The sequence below is a fragment of the Poecilia reticulata genome, linkage group LG22, assembly GCF_000633615.1.
Source record: "Poecilia reticulata strain Guanapo linkage group LG22, Guppy_female_1.0+MT, whole genome shotgun sequence".
Taxonomy (NCBI): domain Eukaryota; kingdom Metazoa; phylum Chordata; class Actinopteri; order Cyprinodontiformes; family Poeciliidae; genus Poecilia; species Poecilia reticulata.
The window spans coordinates 15,745,499-15,768,478 of NC_024352.1; the positions used below are offsets into that span (position 1 = coordinate 15,745,499).

Below are 22,980 nucleotides of genomic sequence, written 5' to 3' on the forward strand. Positions count from 1 at the left end.
ACACCCCAGAGTTGCATAAACAGAATGTGACTCTATTAGAGTAAAATTAACTGCTTTTGCAGGAAAATCTACTAACACCAAAACATTTAACACTTTAGAATTTGCTGTGCAGGAACATTTACGCCTTTTTGCTCCTTCTGCAGACCTGATAAGCTGAAAAAGAAAAAAAAAGAAATGCATGAAAACCAAAATAACATTTAGAACCGAGCGGCAGCTTATGCATTTGTGGAGCAATATTCAATGAGTCACAAAGTGACAAGCTCCAGGTGGCTTGAATGGCCCGCGTTGTTATGGTGGTGGTTAAGAAAATAAAACCGGTAATTCTCCATCTGTAGAAATCATTTGAAATCCCCCATGGCTTATGTTTTCTGCAGTTTTGCTGACAATATAACACAACATGCTCTGCTCAGCTGATTAAACTTTACCTCAAAATGCAGACATTAAGATTATAATATTAAACGAGGCTAACTCAGGCTAAATGCCTGCTACTCTATAGAAAGCTCCAAATTGGCTGTTTTTATATTAGTGTTTTTTTTTAATTATTTATATATTCAATTTCAAAATGTCATAATGAAATATATGCACAAAACGATGAAGCATCTCAGAATCAGAAAAAATTGAAAGGACATGGGTTCAATCTAATTAGCTACAGGTTAATTAGGTCACTTTTTAATTTTATTTCCTGGACTGGTTTTATTTTTATTGCTGTCAGAAACCATGTGGCTTATGTTAAATCCCCATCTGTGACACTGCCGTTCATTTACTGACTGTACAACAGGAGCTTTTATCAAATAAGAAGGATTTGTGATTTTCCTCTGATTACTCAGTGTTTGCTTTTGAATGTCAGCTGCACAAAGCTGACATCCAAAGAGGAAAGAAAAAGGTGCATGGCCTTTAAGACTTTGACCTGATCCCTGTATGATTTATGAAGATATAAAATCAAATAAAGATGGCCTTCCAGCTAAGTTCATCTCTTTCAAAACACTTGTTATTTCTGAGCAAACCTGGTGGGGTGAGAGGAATAACCTTTGATGCAAAATACAGTGCAACATTGGAAGGAAAGCTGCTAGAAGACTTGAGATTTACCTTCCAGCAGGAGAGTGAACATAGACATACAGACAGGGTTTCAATGAAATGTTCTGGAGCACATTATGTTCATTTGTTAGAATGGCCTCGTCAAAGTCCGGACCAAAGATAAATAGTCTTTAAAATTACTGTTCAGCTCAGTTGGCAAACTCCAACTGAGCTGAGCTGTTTGGAAGAAAAAAATGTGATAAAATAAAATTCTCTAGTAGGAGACGTGCCGCTATACTAAGTATTCACAAATGCAAAGCTACATTTCACACCTTTGTTACCATCCATCTTTCACTACGCAATTATACAATTTTTGTGTTGGTCTATCACAAATTAAAATTACAAATTTGCCCATTTACTAATTTCAAAACGTAAAAAAGAAGTAGTAGTAATTTTCAAGGTTCTGTTTATGTTCTTGACAGATGAAACTCAGGCAGATTTTAATCACATAGAAGCCATTCGTCTGCTGAAAAGTCATGGTCATTTGAGATTCCTGTTTTTAACATCCACGTAATTCATTCATGATTCATTCACAGCAATAATAAAAACCCAAAGCTGCTAATGAGAAATTATGTAAACTGTTAAAGGTGCAAGTTTCCCAAAATGTAAACAAATCAATGCTTTTAAAAAAGAAAGGCTTATGTTGTAGCCCACAGCTGAGGCACAGCCGCTGCATTTTTAAGGCCCCTGACGTAGACCGAGTACAGGATTAAATTCGGAGTGTGACCTCAAAAAACAGAAATGTTCGAATCTCCCGTTAAAACCTCTCCTCAAGCCCCACAAAGCAGTTCCCTTCATTTTTGCCTTGTTTAAAAGTGCAAACCTTATCACGACTCGGAAAAACTGCAGACGCCATAAGACTCTTTCAGAGAAAACGTGTTTACCAGCTAAAAACTCCCTGGCTTCTGTGAAGTTTGAGGAAAATAAACTCAGCACTGTGGGAGTCTTTTTTTTTTCCTGACAAGGTTAAGCATGGTGAGAATTTTGGCTCCTTCAGCCGGATTACATCACGCACAAAATGTGGGAGCACATAAACTCAAACACTAAAGGATCAAAACATGGAAACAGAAACTGTGCCAAATAACCTGAAGTCTAAGCAAGCCGTCCTTCAACCACTGACATTAATGCTCGTTGTCCTGAGCTTTCCTGGAATCTCAGAGCTGAAGTCCAGAAGCTCTTCTATCCTAGTTAAAAATAAGGGTGTGCTTAACGCAATACTCAAAATACATATGACTTCTTCAGTCTTCCTTCTTTGGCAAACTTCAATGTTTTGAGATCAAACAAATTTTAATATTGGAAAGAAATAACTTGAGGAGGGATGGCAGTGATGTTAAAGTGTGGGTTTTTATCTGAGATTAATGTTGCTGTTATGACCAAAATTATTCTCATGTATACTACCTTACCACTTCGACACCATAAAAAAATGACCACTTGGCTGGCATTACTTTTCTTCAATTGAACACTGTTCTGTGCTGCATCATCACCATCTCATGTCCATCCAAAACACATCCACAAACCGCAAACAAGACGGAAATAAATATGACTTGTTAATATTGGCCCTCCCTATTTTACTTATCAAACCGATACCAAATGTGTTGAAAATTGATTAACTAGCCAATGTCAATTGTGCATTCCTAACTTTGGAGAAATGCAAAAAGTTTTTTTCAGATTTTAGTAAGGGCAAAAAGGCTATTAAAACTTACTCCCTTTTCAGTTATGAATTAAGTAATTACATTTTTAGTCACCAGCCACATTGTCAGACCTGGTAATCAAAAATCCACTTAAAGAAACAAAACGTGTGACAACATGAAGTAGGCTAAAATCAACACATTATGCCTCAATCTAAGGACATTCAAGCACAGAACATTTGTCAGTCAAAAAAGAAAGAATACGAAGACATTTCTACACACCTGAGGTGTATTGGACGTTTGAAACCAACTGTGGTTGTTTTTCTCCTCAGTGTGATGCATTTGTGTAGGTGTGAATACATTGCGGTGTAGACTAAATCAACTGTACCAAGATCACTTCCTACAAAGCCTGTATTATCTTGGCGTAAAAACCAGCACAAAAAATGACCATCATGTCAATTGGTTGTCTTCAGAAAATGAATGATGTGGTGTAGCTATGAATTCTCCTCAGGACTAAAAAATCCTAAAGGAGAATCTCCACTTTTTACTGTGTGACCTTTCACTCACTCTCGTTTGGGTTACAAGTCCACCTCTGAAAGTTTCCCAAAAAACATCTAGCGTGATTCCAGTCACAATCGAGATGCGAGTCTTGTTGGCAGTTAATGGAAAATGCTTGGTGGCATTTAATGCCACTGAGTTTCACGAACAATTATTAAGATTTAAGCGGCATTGACATTTGATTGACGTTTTTCTGATTTAAAAATGTGTCAGTCTATTCAAATTGGCTTTAAAAAGATGTCAGAATGCAATAATTCATGTTAGGGAAAAAAATAAACAAAGTCCAAAAGTCCATCATTTATATTCTGTCTTGGGGCAACTTTATATGTGCACAGAGAAAGCTGCTGTCACCATTTTGAGTGTCAGCACCCACAAATGATGCAACGCGGCATCAGTGGTTTGTGCACAGCACTTGCAGGTTTAGCTGTCATCCTGACTTGTTTTATCAAATTGCAGAGCAGAGAGAGGGAGAGAGAGAGATGTAATGCAACTGAGTCCACTTTTGTCTGTCCTCTTAGAAGTGTGCTTAGAGACTAGGTGGCTTTTTTTTTTGTCTTTAATTGAATGTACTTTTAAATGTTAAAATGCAGAGAAATTGCTAAAAAAATATATGTTTCTACAATGGGCACGTAGTGAAAATGCCTCCCATTTTAAGTTATATTCTAATGGGAGGAAGTACATGTTAAAACCACAAACTCCCATGTGGTAACCTGAATGTATGTGACAAACTCACATAATGTCACAGACAATTGTGAAATGCTCTCAAAATTCTTAGAAACGACACAAATACAGGCAAGGTGGGACCGACCTGAAACTCCAAGGGATACTTCTGGGATCAAGGGATAGGCAGAAAATAAACACATGAACCAGAAAACTAAATTCTAAGCAGAACGCAATCAGATTCAAGAATAACTTAAAGAGTGAAACAAATAAAGTAAGGTTTTCAGAGAGAAATAAAGACTATCTTTTAGAACCTGAAAATTCTTTTTTTTTTCAAATACCCACAGTGTAACCTGGATATGTTTTTTTTAGCCTTCTTCAATCTGATGCCACTAAATAAAATCAAGTGAAATCAACTTCTAATTAATTCTAATAATCAGAAGTTAATTCAGCTGTTAGGTGATCCAAGTGATTATTAGCGAACAAACAACTCCATGAAGTCCGAGGAACACAGAAACAGGTAAGAGATGTGAAGAGATTTAAAGCAGTGTTGGGTCATAAAACAATAACCCAACCTTTAAACACCCGTTCTGTCCACTGTCTAAAATCTAGAGAGCATGGCACAACAGGGAAGGCGTTCACCTAAACTGCACAAGAACAGCATTAATCAGAGAAGCAGCCACGGTAACTCTGGATGAGCTGCAGTAGGGTTTTAGCATCTTTGTATAGAAAAGCATCCAAAAGAAAAGCAAAATATATCCTATTTACAGTTTTCTGACTGACATGCAGATCAGTGGTTCCGAATCCTGGTCCTCAGAGACCACTGTCCTGTATGTTTTACATGTAGATGACTCGAAAGACATGTAGAAGATCGTTGGGTCAGATTAGACCAAAAGAAGCCAGTTTGGCCTGTGAAGCAGATGTCTGAACAAGAGGTAGTAGCATCATTCTCAAATACAGGGCAACATTCGAGATCTTTAAAAAGTTAACATGTATACTTTAATAGGGTGTGTTTACGACATAAAATCTAAATGGAATATCTTGAAGTTTGCGATTCAAATGTGGCAAAATGTGAAAAAGTACAAAGGGTGTAAAAAAAAAAAACGTGCAAGACACTGTAAAAAGAAAAATTAAATGTTATGAAAAGGATAAAAAAGTCAAAAATAACAAACCAAAGAGTCAAAAGAGAAACAATTCAACAGAGAAAGGAAAGCAGAGAAATGTTTCTTGAGCATAAATTGGGGTCTAAAGAGTTCAGCAGACTGTAGAGTGACGTGTCCGCATTAAATCCTTGAATTTCAACAATGGAGGGATTTGTTGCTGCAGAAAGGAAAGAAGAAGCCATCAGGATTACTGCCCTCTCTCTCAGGGCCAGCACTACCTACAGAACAGTTGGATTTTTGTGTAACAGATGGCAAAACAGCTGCAGAGGCCATGTTCATATGAAGGTTACGCTTACATAAGAGACCTCTGCTCACAACACACACCTTAAAAAAAATTAAATAAAAAGCTGATGCTGTCTCATTGCCAAAAAGCAGAAATTCTGATTTGCGCTACCTTCTGTCACTCAAAGGGGTCCATCATGTAAAGCAGCAGGTTTTAGTTTGAGGCAGTTTAGTTTCAACATCTTAAATCATCAGATTAAAGTAATAAAAAGGCTGCATGAGAAGTGATGTATGACCTAAGAAATTAGCTCAATCTAGCTGATTTCTGTGCTCAGTTGTTTTTGTTTGTTTTTTTTTTTATATGTTGTCTAATACTGACAGCTCCTTTTTTGGTGCTAAGGCCACCTTACATAGTTTCATATTTATTTTATATAAATATTATTATTATTATTATTATTATTATTAAAACTGACAGCTATACTCATTAACAGGTGTGGAGAAAAATGTTATTAACAGGGTTCAAATAAAAAAAAAAAAATTATCTGTAATTTTTCAAGCCACTGCTGTGTTTGGTTATTTATTTTCCTTTTTTTCCTAGTTATTTTTCCTGTAGAGATGAGGTGGATTTATGTATTTTTTTTACTTGGTTGTTTATGTGTTAATGTTCAGTGTGACGACCATAAGACTCTAGTGTGAAAACTGCTTTAGTGTCCATAAATTAGGGTGACCAACCATCTTTTTCCCCGGACATGTCTGCTTGTCACTTTCTGTTCAGGGCATCCAGGGGCTTTCTTTGATTGATGAAAATGTCTAGGGTTTCATCGTTTTTCAGGGGACCAATGGGTATACTTATATCGCCCGGTGCGATGCATGGAATGCGACAGCCTTCCTTTCATGTGACATTCTTCTCCGTCTTGAGCTGCTGCCAAGTGGGTGGTTTTGATCCGCTCATAGACAGAACAGACAACACAAGCTGTGTGGCAGCACTTCTGCTGATGTTTACAAAATGCAAGAGTAGCTTTAAGGGGAAAATAAATTTCCTTCACACCATCCTGGTCACAACAAATGGGTAGCAGAGTGCACAAACCTGGCAGAGGAGAATGAAGACAAAGACTAAAGACTGGAATATATACAGTCTTTAGTCTGCAGACTGCTGCTTTTTTTTTGTTTCTATTACATTGAATGTAGTTTAAGACTTTTGTATTTTTTTGTCCAGTTTGACTTAAATAAAATGTCTTCATCTTTTTACAGAATAATTTTCTAAGCTACAGAAAAGTGATTATAGGAGATGCACAATTCTGACACTTTTTGCCAATATCGTCACAGGCGTTATGCCAGTTTTTAACCACTATTTAGGATTTGTTATATATATTTACCTGTGTTTCCTTTGGACAGTGTGTAAAAGTGACCACACTGTTTTCATTGCTTCTCTGTTACTGTTAAAACATCCCATAATCCTGTGCTGCATCACTATCACAGGCACATAACAGAACAAATACATGGCCATGTCCCTCACTCCCCCCTTCCAAACACACACAAATGGCAACAAAATGGAAATAGTAAATATTGGTTGCTCATGTCATGGTTGCTTATCTGACGGCAGCCAATATGCTAGAACATGACCAACACCAGCTGATGGTGATGTTAATACCAAGATATTGCGCACTTGTATCTTCAAATCATTCTAAAGAAAATAATGAGGTTGATGGCATTCAGATTACAAAGAAAGCTAAAAGAACACCACAAAACCAAATATAAAAGTGTTTTTATTTGTTTTTTTACTAAGTTGAAGTAACCGGTAACCCACGGATGGACACCATGTTTCATGAATAAGATGTTCCTCCTGCTGAATGAGATGTTCCTCTCATTCAGCCTCGGTCGGTGGAGATTAACTCTGGAGATTGACTTTGACAGTCTGATTCTTTTTTTCTTTGACTTCTCACTTGCTTTGATAGTCACGGACAAGAAAAAGCTCCATGTATAAATAATGTTGTTCTCTTGAAATACCGACCTTTTGTCTTTCTGTAATCCCAAATGTTCCACTATCATTGCCTGGGAGTTGCAGCTGATTTTTTTTTTTTTTCCCAAATGGTTGGCAGGTTTTCTCTAGGCAGATTGTCAGAAGAGACTATCAGACCATGCGTGTTTTATTTTTCCAGAAAATTAAAATTTCGCTGCATAATTAGTACTCTGGGTTGACAGATGTCTCTTGATGAACTCCTTGAACTCAGCAAGTCTATCATGGCATCTTAAGTGTGCTGTCTAAGAACTGACAAAACACTTGGATGTCAGCTTATGGCTTAATTTCCGTTTTGAAAGATGGATCCTCAGCTCATCCATAATAAGCAAAACAGTTTCTTTCTCACTCATTTCAAATTTTTGCTTTTCTTTACTTCGGTGTCTTATTCGTTTTAAATCTTGGATCTGTCCCTACTTGAAAATGAAGCCTAAATAATTAGATTTTTCCATTTGAAGCTTAATATAGTTTGGCCTTAGAGCCAGCTAGTTTGTCCCTCAATTGAGGATCAACCAAAACCTTCAAACAATTTCTCAATCAAGCCAAACATTTGGTTTGGCTTGATTGCTAGGTTGGTTGCTAGGTTACTTCATAAAGCTTTATCTTCACTAACCAATTTAGATGTGTCTAAAGCTGGAGTGCTTTCCTGCAACTTTTAAATGCATCTCTTCTCCAACACGGACTGAATGGCTTCAGTGCCATTGCCAAACCACAATAGACTACGATTCTAAAACAGTACAGAAAATCGACATCATTCTCAACTCCTTCTGTTCCCTGATTGGGCTGATTGAAATTTTGCCAGAGAAATCAAACTCAATGGGCAAAATCCTAGACAGAGCACTGAAGGAGTATGAAAATCAAGGAGATGCATCTGGAAGGAGTTTTGCCCTTACTTTATTTTATTTTATTTCAAACACAGCCAGAGATATTTCAAGAGCAGTAGCAAAACAAAGACTGTTGTTGTCCCTCCCTGAAACACTCCCTATAACAAATAAAAATGAACACACGGTCAGTATATCAACTACAAAGTAAGCAATCTCAAAAGGGATACATAATTAAAACCTGATATAAACATATAATGTACTTTTTTGGCATTTTTATGTACAACACTGTGATAACTTGTTCACCAATAGATGTTCCTCAATTTGAAGTGCGTAACTGATTAAATGACATAAAAACTATCAGAGGATGAACAGTTTATTTATGTACAAGGTCTCCAGCCAAGTTGCATTTTTATTTCCAAGTTCAAATCAGCAGGCGGGCCTACTAAACAGCATTCTCCTATTTTTGTCTTCTTCAAGTAATATGGACTTCATTGTGGTAGTTTTAAATCAAATCTTATGTAGTTTCACCACAAAGTAAACAACTATTGGTATTATATTATTGCTATTCATTAATGTTTATTTAGCAACTGACAGTCACACCTGAAATACAGAAACATGCGGTACATAAATCTGGCTTTTAGGTTAATATGTGCTCAGAGGCACAATCTGATCAGATCATGATCAGACATGTGTCAGCTTTGTTGCTCCTGGCAGGAAATTAGATCCATAAATTCATGTTCACTTTCTGGAAATGCACATAAATATATTGATCTCCATCAGCTACTGTTTCTTCAAGTGACTGCAAGTCAAATGTATGCGACAAGGACATGGAAAAAAAAAAAGCCTGAATAGAAATGCTTAAGTTTTCTTTAACAAAGTTAGATTTTAGTTTTTGACATTTTAGTAATAGTTTATGAATCACAGGACTTGCACACATTTTTAATGTTCAGTCATTTTAAATTCCTTTATTTTATTATTATTATTGAAATGTATTTCTGCATAGGTATTTAAATGTATGTGCGTGGATGATGAGGAGACAAATAAATGAATTGTTTGTCAGATGGATTGATGAATGGATGTATAAAGGACTGATGATGGCCAGATTGTAGGATGGTGGATGCAATGACAAATGGATACATGATGGACAGATGAATGTATGAATGGATAGACTCCTCATTAATTAATGGGTGGACAGTATTTTTACTATGGAAATAAATAGACATAAATCCTGACAATGAAGATCTCACTTTCATGTTCCATTTCAATAAAAAATAGTACATGATTTACCTTTCCATACTGTGCACAAAACTGTAAATAAGAAGTTCAGCATTAACAAAGATGAAATGTAATATTTCTATAAATGTTTAAAAACCGTTTAAGCAGCAGGTAAATAGTTAAACGCCTTAAATACTGCCCATGGCCCTCACCTCCTTACAGCTGAACCTTTTGCATCTCTGAAAGGTCAGTTTAACTTTGCATCTACCAACTTTCCACTGCAACCACAAACAGAGCATGTTCCACAGGGTATATTTATGTTCTGATTTCATTATCATTAATAGTCTTACCGAGATTCAGCTGGCTCTACTTTTAGATCTGCAGTTTCTACTGTTTCTCAAAATGGTTTCTTGCTTCGCTTGTCCCCGTTCAGAGGAAAAAGGGAAATGTGAACTGGAATAAAGAAGATATTTCAGGAGTTTTTTAGTCTGTGCTTCTAGATGCCATCCATTAAAACAGGTCCGTGAGAGAAACTGTCCGTCATTGCTGACAGTTCTCGCTGTGAAGCCTTGTGGGGATTAGCTTGAGTGCTGAGAAGATCAGAACCGTATGCATCAAGTCTGCAAAAATATGGATGAAATGAAACCATTCTACAGAGAATTTCATACAGTTTCAGCAGAGCTCTTTGAATTCGTATATGAGGATTCAGTAACGTGTGGCAGCTTAGAGAGAAAAGGTCAGGTTATGATCGAGTGTAGCCTCACAGTAAACAACCTAAGTGTTTTTAAAGAAGCCAACTGGACTTGTTCAGCTCTGACCAACAGCTGGAAATATATTGACTTTCACGCTTTTAAGAGCCACATGTAGTTTATTGCTATCCACCCAATGACTGTGGCGTTTACCTAGTGTTTGCAAAAACTTGTCGGAGATTACCGATGTGAATTAAAAAATTGGCCGTCAAATAAAACTTAAAATCGTCAATTGTGGCACAGGGGTGGAATCGAGATTTTAAAATCCAGGGAGTTGTTAAAGGAGACCAAGAGGGGGGCAGGGATGATGTTGGGGTGTCACACAAAAATAAAAAACCCAGACAGCGCTGTAATAAATGTGATTGACTCAAAACATAAAGGTCAAAGGTTGAGATAAATATATAATGCACAAATAAGTCTGACTAATTGAAGCAATTTATCTTTTTAAAATATAGATTAAATAGATGCAATTCTTCAGCACGAGTACATTGTCCTGCATGTTTCAAAAATGTCTGACCTCTCATGGCAGTTTGGCAGACTTGGATCAAAACTTTTTTTGAAAAGCGCTTTTACCTACTCAACCTGGTCCCGGGTCTTTTTTAGCTGCATTCAAAAACATGGATAGCTTTAAAGTTGCCTTTGGAGGATTGTTGGGTACCTAGGGCAACAGCTTTGGATTCATTTCTTTAAGTTAACTTAATTTCTTTCTCAAGCCTACCTTATGAATATGTATGGAAAAGTATTCTTCTACTGGAATTTGCTAATTGTAAGTATGCCATTGAAAAGCTTTGCATATTTTGGATTTTATTCCTTATTCAGGGTTCTGAAATATAAAAGTAAAAAAAATATATTAAAGAAGCTGAACAATTTTTTTTTTAAATAGGTGGACAAAGAGTTTTAATTGCACTTATGACTTGTGCTGCATAGTGAAGACAAGCAAATAACAAAAACAATATAATTTGTGGAAAGTCTGGATTACAGACTTCACACAAGAATGTTGAAAATAATAAAACAATTTGTATTGCATGTTCTAATGGGGTCATATCACAAATGATCTGCAGTTGAAATTGCAGTGAAAGAATATCTACCATGGCTGCACAGTGGTGCAGTTGGTAGAGCTGTTGCCTTGCAGCAAGAAGGTTCTTGGTTCGATTCCCAGCCTGGGGTCTTTCTGCATGGAGTTTGCATGTTCTCCCTGTGCGTGCGTGGGTTTTCTCCGGGTACTCCGGTTTCCTCCCACAGTCCAAAAACATGACTGTCAGGTTAATTGGCTTCTCCAAATTGCCCCTAGGTGTGAGTGTGTGTGTGCATGGTTGTGTGTCCTGTGTGTCTCTGTGTTGCCCTGCGACAGACTGGCGACCTGTCCAGGGTGTACCCCGCCCCTCGCCCGAAAAGTTGGCTGGAGATGGGCACCAGCACCCCTCCCGACCCCACTGAGGGAAAAAGGGTGCAAGAAAATGGATGGATGGATGGAATATCTACCATGTTGACTAAGTACAACTTAATACAATGGATGCCACATTTTACAAATTTCCATAACTTTACAATTGTGTTACTTTGTGTCAGACACAATCCCAACTTATATTGAGGTCTGTGATTGCAATGTGACAAAATGTGAAAAAATTCAAGGGGTATGAATACTTTAACCTAAAAAAACAGTGGGGATACAGACACCAATTTACAAAACTTTTCTCACAACAGTGCTTTTATGCTAATAACTCTACATTTGCATCTGTAAATAAATAGGGAATGCATTCTATAAGTGGGAGAGATGGCAAATGACAGAGAAAAGAAATCACCAACACAGATCCATAATCATAAGATCTGACTAAAAGCAACATCAGAACCTTAGTTTTAAGCATTAAGCCGAGTTACACAACGAATGTCTAGATTTTTTCGTACTCATCTTTGCAGGTTAGGTCCATAGCCTGAACTTCTTGAACACTCCCCTGATGGTAAACTCAAAAACAATTCACACATGAGTGTGTCTTGTACATTAAACCAAGAAAAAAAAAAAAAAAAACACCCGTGTGAAGCAACCAGTATCGATTTCACTGATACATATTAGCACAAAAAAAAAAAAAAAGCTGATTGTGCCCATGATTCCAGAGAAAAAAAACACCCAAAGAGGAGTATTTCTTTTGTAGAAATTACTTGGGTAAAAACAAAGATGGATTTTTTTTTTTTTTTTTTTTAAGCATATTAGAAATTAATGAAACAAACATCTTGGGGAATTAAAAGTTCACCAGATGAAGCCAAGGGTGACCATTCATTCAGAGGACTCAGCCAGGTGTGAGGGTTGATAATATGTTCATGAAAGCGTGCCGATTCCATCGAACACCTGAGGCTTCTCCAATCTTTTCTTCTAGCCAGAATAATTTTTTATTATTCCAAATGCTGTGGAGAAACAGCAAGGAATGAATGTGAGTTAAACAAAAGGATAAAGGAAGAGACAAATATAGGTAAGCTGATTATGTAATGAGCAAAGAAACTCTTGATGACATCAGTGTGTAAAATTCCTTAAGAAACTCGACCCTTTTTTATGTTGCACAATATTAATCTGAATGATCCAACTACTACAAGTGATTTTGTGCAAGTAAAAAATGCCAAAACTTTAACAGTTTCCTATTTTCTTCTTTTCCAGGTTCCTTTAAATGAGGTAACATGGACAAAGTGGTCATCTGCCTCCTGATTCTGGGAACCGCTATGACAACGGTCCATGCATGTCCCAAATACTGCGTCTGTCAGAACCTCTCGGAGTCTCTGGGTACCTTGTGCCCCTCAAAAGGTCTGCTTTTTGTTCCACCGGACATAGACCGGAGAACTGTAGAGCTCCGGTTGGGAGGCAATTTCATTCTCAAGGTCACCACTCTGGACTTTGCCAACATGACAGGTCTGGTGGATCTCACTTTGTCTCGCAACACCATCAGCAGCATCCAGCCTTTTTCCTTTATCGATCTAGAGACATTGAGGTCACTGCACCTTGACACCAACCGGTTGACTGAACTGGGAGCGGATGACCTACGAGGGCTGATCAATCTGCAGCACCTGATCCTCAACAACAATCAACTAAATCAAATCTCAGATTCAGCTTTCGATGATTTACTGCTGACTTTGGAGGATTTGGATTTGTCTTACAACAACCTGCGCAGTGTGCCTTGGGAGGCCATCCGTAAGATGGTCAACCTGCATCAGATGAGTCTGGACCATAACCTCATCATCTTTATTGCTGAGGGGACTTTTACAGACCTTGAAAAACTGGCTCGTCTGGATCTGACATCCAATCGCCTCCAGAAGCTTCCTCCAGACCCGATCTTTGCACGGTCCCAGAGCAGCATGGTGATGAGTACACCTTATGCACCTCCACTCTCTCTGAGCTTTGGTGGAAACCCACTGCACTGTAACTGTGAGGTACTGTGGCTGCGAAGGTTGGACCGTGAGGATGATATGGAAACATGTGCCTCTCCAGCCAGTCTAAAGGGGCGCTACTTTTGGTCTGTCCGTGAGGAGGAATTTGTTTGCGAGCCCCCACTGATCACTCAGCATACGCACAAATTGCTGGTGCTGGAGGGCCAAACAGCTAGTTTGCGTTGCAAAGCAGTCGGAGATCCAATGCCAACTGTGCATTGGGTTGCTCCAGATGATCGTTTGATTGGGAACTCCTCAAGAGCCACTGTATATGAAAATGGCACCCTTGACATAGCAGTCACCACATCCAAGGACTATGGCATTTTCACTTGCATTGCTGCCAACGCCGCAGGGGAGTCTACTGCCTCCATCGAGCTATCAATCATTCAACTGCCCCACATCACTAACAGTACTAATCGTACTACACTGCCAAAATCAGGACTTTCAGACATCACCAGCTCTACTAAGATAGGTAAAGGGGAGCCAAAGCCTCCTCCAGAAAAGGTGGTTTCTGTATCTGAAGTGACTGCCATCTCTGCTTTGGTCAAGTGGACCGTAAGCAAATCAACTCCAAAGGTCAAAATGTTCCAGCTTCAGTACAACTGTTCTGATGATGAAGTTCTCATTTACAGGTAAGAGAAGCCGCAGTCAGTTATTTCCAAATTAAAGTTGAAATCTCACTGGCCAAAGTGCCCAATTAGGACTGAGACATAATCTCTTTACCTCAAAATGCCATAATAAGTTCAGGTTTGATAGTTAATTGCTAATTGTCTGAGCTCTTGAGACAACTATGTCTTCTGAAGCGTTACTCTGAGATCAATATTCATCTTTCTTAATCCTTCTTGGGTTTTTTTTTTTTTTTCACCATAAAGCAGACAATTTTGTGGGGATGCAGCTTTCACATTCTGAGAAATCCAAAGAGAAATCCTTGCCCTGAACCATTAATTAGAAACCCAAGAAGAAAAAGGATTATAGAGCTCATTCTAATGTATCCCTCTTAAGCTGCTGAACTCCATACAAAGTGTGGGCCTTGGCGACAGTAGCAAAAGATCTTTGGGGGCTCTGTGAAATCAATTTTCTGTTTTAGATGAGATGCTGAATGGAAAAAAATATTCTGATGGATAATTGTCTGGAAATATAGAAAATAGCCTCAGTGTTCAGCTAAAAAATAGTGTGGTACATACAGAGAAGAAAAATAGCTTTTTCCAGATTCAGTATCCCCTAAAGTAACATTTATAGATCTTTCCAGAGAATGCCCACATAGTAAGGCACAACCCATTGTGAAAATTAGATACCTTTCTAAGCTTCAGCGGTTTTATGTGACTGCTGAAGCTCCAATAATTGACAGCAAATTTCTGCAAAACCTTATCAGATAATTTATTTTCTGCTATTACCTGCATAGGACTGGTGTTTAGCTGGGAATCTGAGATTATTAAGAAACGCAGCAATGAAGGATGTTACTTTGCACAAGCGGAGTTGATGCATCTCACATCTGTGCAAATTCAATAATAAGCTTTTTATCTGATTTGCTTCCCTTTCATGCACATTCTGTGCCAGCTTTCCTCTTTTTCTGCCTGGTGACAGTAGTGGATGAGTCATCTACATTTGCATTCATGAGGAACCCGACAAAGCTAAAGCAGTTCCCTGCATTCTCTTTTTCTTTTAAATTACATTAAATTCCATCCCTGCTTCTTTTTATCGATTACTAGCAATAACTGCAAAACAAATTGGGTTGCTGCATATTTGAAAGCTCCATAATTAATTTGTTGACCAAAAAAAATCTATTGTATTCATTATGTTTTTAGGGTTATAGCGTTCCCAGAAAGGACTGTTTTCATTAGATCAAAATGAATGCAACAATGTGCAGCTACAATAGCTCAAAAAGGGTCAAACAGTTCATTATTTATGTTTGATGTTGAAGCCCATGTTTACGTTCACCAGGTGGCTAGTAGTAACTTCAAATAATTTTGTGTCAGTTTTTAAATTGTAAACGTACTAAATGTGATGCTTGTTGACATGCTTTTATAATCACGTAGATGATAAAGTGTGCTCTTGCTTCATTTATGGTATTCAAGATGGAACTAATTAATTATATGGTGCTATTCAAATACACTTGTTTATTTTCAGCATAGAAATAATACACTGTGATAGAATTGTGATAGTTTGCAGCAGGGAAGAGCCAAACCAGAAAGATATAACCAATTACCTTATAGTGCTAACAACTAAGCCCATAAGTCTAGGAAGAGTTAGAAGGTAATTCATTGCAAGCCAATGTGAATTACATTATTCTACAATGAGAATTATTTACTTGCCACTGCATACCATACCGTATAGTAAAAGTTTAACTTGTTGAAAAGTTGCACAATGTATTACTGAAAGCCATAATGGAACCTTAAGAGAGCTGTGCAGAACCCAATGTTAGCCAACTATAATGTTTAAAGCAATGCTTCAACAAGTATTTTGAAACTCATCAACATCCATAAAAGAGACTAGTGAGGATAAATTTATCCTGATGAGGATAAGTGAAAAATTGTTAGTGACAGTGCTTACTGTTTAATTCTTAATGTTCACTATGTTGTATCTACAATTACATATTTATACCCCAGGACGAGCAGGAACAAAAATAAATCTTCCTATGAAAACCAGTTTCTAAAATGATATGAAATAAACTAATATAAGTTTATTGCTTGCAAATGTTCACCTTTGTCTGAGTTTTCCACCTAAGAATTCAGATAAATAAAAAAACAATCATGGCCACGAGGGGCAGCAGAGCAAATGTACGAGTTCACTTGCAGGTTGCATAACAAGACAGTTACGTTGAACAGCAAACGGTCCCATTGGTGCCTTCAGAGTTCAAACAAGTTGATGGGTGTACCATCCAAAGCACATCATGCCATCAAGCAGATGAAAGAAAGAGACATTTCTAGCATCAACAAGAATAGTTATTTATAACTCCCACTTAAATGAATCCAGCAAAATTACTTGTTTGCTCAGAATAAATCCATTTGGTATCTTATAATTATTGATGCCCATTTTAATAAAACATCCTAAAACATTTGGTATAATCTAGTTGACCATTTGCATCCTTCAAATCAAATGTTACGCAGTGGAAGAAAAGTAGTAATCTCTTTAAATTACTTTCTGCATATACTGTAAAATGCTACATAACATGCTGGTTCTTTGGCATTTCTTTTATATGCTCTGTCTAATTCAAAAGTGCTATAAGCATATTTATTCTTATCAGTTTTGTTCCCCTGCGGAAAGACTTTTGGCTTTTTTTTAACTTCCCATTTGTGCTTTCAGGATGATTCCCAGGACTCACCGGGCCTTCGTAGTCACCAACCTGGTGCCGGGAATGCAGTATGACCTGTGTGTTCTGGCCATTTGGGATGACACCGCAACCACTCTCACTGCCACCAATATTGTTGGATGCATCCAGTTCGTCACCACGGAAGATTACCCACAATGCCAGTCTCTGCACAGTGGATTTATGGGTGGCACCATGATTCTGGTCATTGGTGGCATTATTGTTGCGACTCTGCTGGTCTTTATCATCATCCTTATGGTGCGCTATAAGGTAACCAGTGGGATTCAAACCAGTAAATTACCCACCGTAAGTAACACATACTCCCAGACAAATGGGGGGGTAAACAGGTTCAATGGAGCCCCACCACAGGTCAAGTCCACAGTAGTGGTCATGCGTGAAGAAATGGTGGAGTTTAAGTGTGGATCCCTCCAGAGTAGCCTTTCTTCATCATCATCGTCCTCTAACTCGTTGGACAGCCAAACAGGAAGAGGAGCAGGCTATAATGCGCAGACCAGCGAATGCAGCAACCTGCCAAGTACCAAGTTTAGGAGGCATGTGCACGGCACTAAGGCTCGGCAAAACCTGGACCAACTTCTAGGGGCCTTTACGTCACTAGAGCTACGGGGTGCAGCAAAGGACCACCAAGGAGCTTCTGTCTCCTCGTCCTCTGCTGTTGCCAATCCCATGACAACAGTGGCTGTGGCACCACCATCTGACAAAGAACCCCTGCTTGGGAGGGCTGAGTCCACAACAATGCTGGGGCGTCTCCTTGGGTTTCAACATGAGGATAAACCCAAGAGGAGTCACTCATTCGACATGGGGCATGTCGGGGCAGTGCAGTGTCGCAGCAGTCAGCCACGTAGGATCAGTAACATCTGGACTAAACGCAGCCTGTCTGTTAACGGCATGCTTCTGCAGTACGACGACAGTGAGGATGAGAAACCCACTTTTGAGAGCTCTGAGTGGGTTATGGAGAGCACAGTCTGAGTCTATGACCAAACAATAGATCTATATTAAAAACTAAAGAAACATGAACACAGCGGGATGTTCTGTATGAACTTCAACCATGTGAATACTGTTCAAATGATTATGCGACAAAACTAAAGCTGACTGTCCAAGATTGAAACTCTTGACTATATTTGAATAATGTTCCATTCTGAATCAACTGGAGAAATTACCTATATGGAAAAACTATCTACAGAACGATAAGATACTCATACTGGATTTACGTCTTTAAAGGAACTGAACTCTATGAGGACTTACTTCAGCTGTGATAACCTAGATCACACGTTTCAGACTCAAAGTGGAAATGTTCCAGCTGTCGAAAGAGGGGGACCACAGGAGCTAGTATAGTAGAAAATTAAAACAAACTCATTTTTATTTTCATGTTCTTTTTTTAATCATTTTTACTATTTATTATTTCAGGTGATTCGCCAGAAGAAAGACTCACCTCAAAACATTAAAAACAGGTTTACACAGGATGTACCAACTCTCATGTTGCCATTTTATACCCCTATTTTCCCTCAGCAATTGCAAATTTATCATCATCTTCATCATCATTATCATTTTCTCAGGTTATGCATGAGGTGACCGTATGAGAAACAAAACAAATGCTAACTTAAAACACAGGCTGTGCTTGTACTCAAGTTTGTAAAAGTGTTTTTTGGTTTTTTTTTAGCAATCAGTATCTTAGACGCAGCACACAGCAGGCAGTGATCTCATCTTGAGAAATCAGAGGAACTCAAATTGGGAAATTAAGCTAACAGCTAATTAGAGCAGGAACCACTCAAAACCAAATGTATGGAGTCTAAAACAACTCAGTCAAATCAATCCTATTAGTTTAAGCTTCAAGTACCTTTTGTATGAAATTGTCATTTGGACACCGTTTGGTTTTCTTAACCAAATTGTGTCTATAGAAGTGTGTATGCCCTATACATGGTGGGTCGAATAGCCAAGCTGTGAATCACTGCTTCTCTGTATTGATGGGTCCCAGTGGAAGTAGCTTTGGTAGCTTTTTGGATATGTCCCAAGACGGAAAAAGCCCCTTGCCAGGATTTGCTGTAAATGCTAAATCTTACAGCCGTCTTGAGGATTCCTAACAACCTTGGGGCTCTTGTTTACAAGTCAGGGTACAACTGAGGAATAGATTTACTTTGTGGATGAGACCAGCATCTGCTGAATGTGATGTGGACACTGCATCAGTAAATAGCGATAAAGAGAGAACTGAGCTGAAGGATAAAGCTTTCAATTTGCACGCCAATATATGTTCCATCACTCGGTTAAGGTCATTAGTTGTGGGTAATAAGCCATCTGTAAGTGCAATTGGATGGAATTAGCTTCTTTAGGAGGGCTGGATTCTCATAAGGAAAGGGTGTGAAGGTGCTCATATTAGAGTCCCAGTTTCTCAATATTGACAAGGTAATTTGGGTATTGCCATCTGAGCCAAACTGGAAGAGCCCCTTCCACAGATCTGCTGGAGAGATTACATTTTACAACTGTCACTTGAACCCCTCAGAGAAATCACCAAATGAGGTGAAAGAAGTAGCTGAGGGGGAGCTAGGTCTGGAGATCTCAGTTTTATAAGATACTGCTTCAAGTAAAGTAGTTTAACTATCCTAGTTGTTAAGATGTAGGAGTAAAACAGAGGAAGAGATCTGATTGTTGGACTGGAGGGACATCTACAATACAAACACTGTACCAGCCTGCATTGGTGACAAAAGAAATGAGGCAAGACTCCTCAACCTACCCGTCAGTGGACATGAAATCCCTTGGCTAGACTCATGAGTGTGGGGATTGAGCTAATGAAATAAAGTATGAATTAAAGTAGCTAAAATGACCTCTCTCAGCAGTGGGACTGGACTCCTAAATAGAAAAAGATCCACTTTTGGAAGGCAGTCAGAGATGGGGCTTCTTTGCATTGGCAGGGAGTCAACTGAAGTGGTTTTGGTATATAGAAAGGAAACCTGTTGATCTTCTGACCAAAAGAGGCTGGATAGATAATCTCCCATTTTATTTAGTGTCCCCCAGTTGAGGTGAGGCAAGGGCCTTCTGGCAAAATCCATTTTCTATTGTATCCTTGCTGGTGAGTGGAGAGAAAGTGTTTGATGAGTAAGAACATTTTATGTAAAAGTAGATGACTCAACAGAGTGCTTAACTTGCAATGAAAGTTTTAAATTTAAGTTCAAGGTTCAGCGTGTGAAATTAGCTCTGGAAGAAGCTGTTAGCTTGATTTCACAATAATTTATTCCCCCTCAATTCTCAATATTCAGATCACTCCGGCTTCAGGAAAGATACTGACAGCAAATACTTATTCTACCTGCCCCCCCACCTAGTTGGTCTCCAAGGAGACAATTATAACGTTTGTCCAGCTCAGGTTGAAATCCTGCTTTGCAAGTAATTTGATTATCTGGTGCTGGTTTGCAGGAGTCCCTGCAGACCAACGGCTCATTGATGTGAACGTTGTTTCCCTAAGAGTGTGGTTTCAGCTACTATCAGCACAAATTACTGTAGCCAAATGCAAATAGTGTTTTAAATTCATCAAGCCCTTTTAATCATTTGCCCAAAGCAGCCAACAGCATGATCTATCACCGGATTCTGAAACTCTTCAGGCAACAAAAACAAGAAAGCATGATAATTACTCATTTAGCCAGGTTAAACGGAGGAATTTGTCATTTATTGGCTGCATAAAGGTCACTATGCTGCTCATGAGAGGATTTTATTTGGAAAAATGGGAAGAGTGATGACTTTTAGGGAGCCAATAAGTTGCAAAGCCTGGGAATTTATTTCACCACGTTGCATGATACAAAACCTATTTTGATTAATGTGTTTACGTGACTTGATTCACCTGAGGAACAATTCATCTGTTATTCTCCTTCATACAGGGCTGTACATTGCAGTAAGATACTTAAAAATTTGTTACTTTTCAGATCACTGCCTAAAGTTAGCTGCATCATCCCTGTGTTTTAATGCCTTTATCAGTATTCTGTGGGACTCTGCTGCATTTCAAAAATGTTGGGTGATCATCATTTCCTTTTCCTCCTACAGTAGATGTACTGTTCTGTATATTGGTATATTTTTTTGTACAATACCTGGGTGAGAATGTAAGGGGGTAGGGTGGGGACTGTGCAGTAGTAATTCTATTTCCATGTGAAGCAAACGGCGAGAAGGTGCTTTACTGTGGTGTACCAACAAAAGGTGGTTGTTGGTTGGCTTACTGAAGGGGATTTTACATGATGTTTCAAGAGCGGTGGACTGGACATTGTTAAGTGTTTGAATCAACAACTAAAGTGCATATTTGCTCTTAATGTTACCTTTACACTGACAGTTTTGTGTTTGCTTCCCCGTCACATTTATAAAGTCAAATGATTGTTTTATTTATTTTTTCCCCTAGCTAAGCTTGACTTCCAATTTGTCATAATTATATTTCTGTAAAAAAAAAAATTCTGACAACTCACATAAACAAAATTTGTGCATCATTATTTTTTGAGATTTGTTTTATCATAAATAATTATAATATAGATAGTAATAAAAAGCATTAGTGTTTTTTATCGTTCACAAGTTATGAATCACTAGAAGAAAAGTGAATGAGTATTCATATATATCAGTACTTAAAAATTGCTTTTGTTTAACAAAACAATCTTAAAGACTAGTTTTAAAAGCGTTCCCACAAGTTAAAACTAAAATAATGCACTAACATTTTGAGCTAATCTTAAAATAGAACATCCATATTCACTTACCACATTTTTATCTCTCGTCTAGAAAATGAATGTAGGTTATGATGGAATAAACCAATTAGCAGACTGACTGTGGCATTTGCAACCTAGGCATTTATTTACACCTTTTATTTTTGGTTGATCATAAAGCTGCTCCGATTTACATATGTTCATGCTTTAGTTGTCAACAAGAAACATAAGGTTTAAATTTTTATATAACTGCATGTGTTTGTGGCATTTTTTGAAAATCACCAGCAGATTTGAGCACCTCTAACAAAAATACTGTTTGTATCAAGAACCTCGGCTGACAAAAATGTTTCTCGTGTAAATTAAAAGACAACTGTGCTGTTACTTCTGCTATATTTACCTACACAGTAATCAGAAAGAAAAGTTGGATGTGTCTTACAAAAAAAGAAAGAAAGACTCAAGTGAAACTGTGCCGTTTGTTTTTACCATTAATGGAACTTAAGGTTTTACATTTTCCTTCATGGTAGAAGATAAAACTATTTCAATCTTTGCTCAGAAAATAGATCATTTCAAAACCTGACATCTCAAGATGGAACCAGACTAAATCAAAACTGGGTGATGGTAAGATGAGAATGATGCTCTGGTACTTAGTGACCAGTGGGAAGCAACCGTTGAGCCTCTGCGTGTAACATCATGTATCATCCCTCTCCACTCTGCTAACCAACACTATAACATAAATGTGTACTTGACTCGACATAGACATGATTCTCACCTGAACTTCTAAGCAGAAAAAAAATCAATTAAAAAAATACTGTTTGTGTGAAAACATTTTGCTACAAAATGATATAAAATATTGATAAATTCCTATGAACCAAACTGGCTCCACTTTGTTTTCTTTTTCTTGAAAAGTCAACTGTTGTACATGTTAGCAGCTGCATCGCTCCAGTCAGATCAATGCTAATTGCTTCTTTTTGCGTCTCCTCACGAAGCACTGAAACACTGAGTGTCCTTCCTGCCGTCCTGCAGATGAGCAGAGGGGGTTTTCCTCCAGAAGTCCAGCTGCTGTAATCAGGCCAGTCGCTGCTGACTCACCTCAACACTGTCCTTATTACAAATCACCTGTACATGCAGCTCCTGGGCAGAGCCCATAATAAGGCCTTAATTCATATAATCTGTTAGTGAAGGTGCTTACGGCAGCACAGAGTAAATATAATCTCTACAAGGGGAACGCGTTGCATGACGAAGGTGCAGGATGAACACGACCGCTGGATGTCAAACGCAGCACGAGCGCTTATTAATAGACCTTCAGTTGTCAAATATTGGGTTTGAAAATACACATTTATTTTATTTTTTTTTTACAATGACAAGTAAGGCATTGAGAATATCCCTTCATGGAAATGAAAGTGAAACAAACTAAAATATAAAACTTTTAACAATCTGACAATTTCTTCCAGTGTTCAATTCACGTTTTGCCTC

The 22,980-nt window shown here is 38.1% G+C and overlaps 1 protein-coding gene across 1 annotated transcript in view; it reads left to right on the plus strand.

The window, feature by feature from the left end:
- The window catches only part of LOC103458690 (leucine-rich repeat and fibronectin type-III domain-containing protein 2), a 127,101-nt gene extending 104,717 nt beyond the window's left edge, over positions 1–22,384 (plus strand). Inside the window, exons 5-6 of the mRNA XM_008399680.2 lie at positions 12,755–14,150; positions 16,822–22,384. Coding sequence (XP_008397902.1) covers positions 12,775–14,150; positions 16,822–17,812 — 2,367 coding nt within the window. The 5' untranslated portion in view covers positions 12,755–12,774 and the 3' untranslated portion in view covers positions 17,813–22,384. The remainder of the gene's footprint in view (positions 1–12,754; positions 14,151–16,821) is intronic.
- Positions 22,385–22,980: the final 596 nt, after the last annotated feature.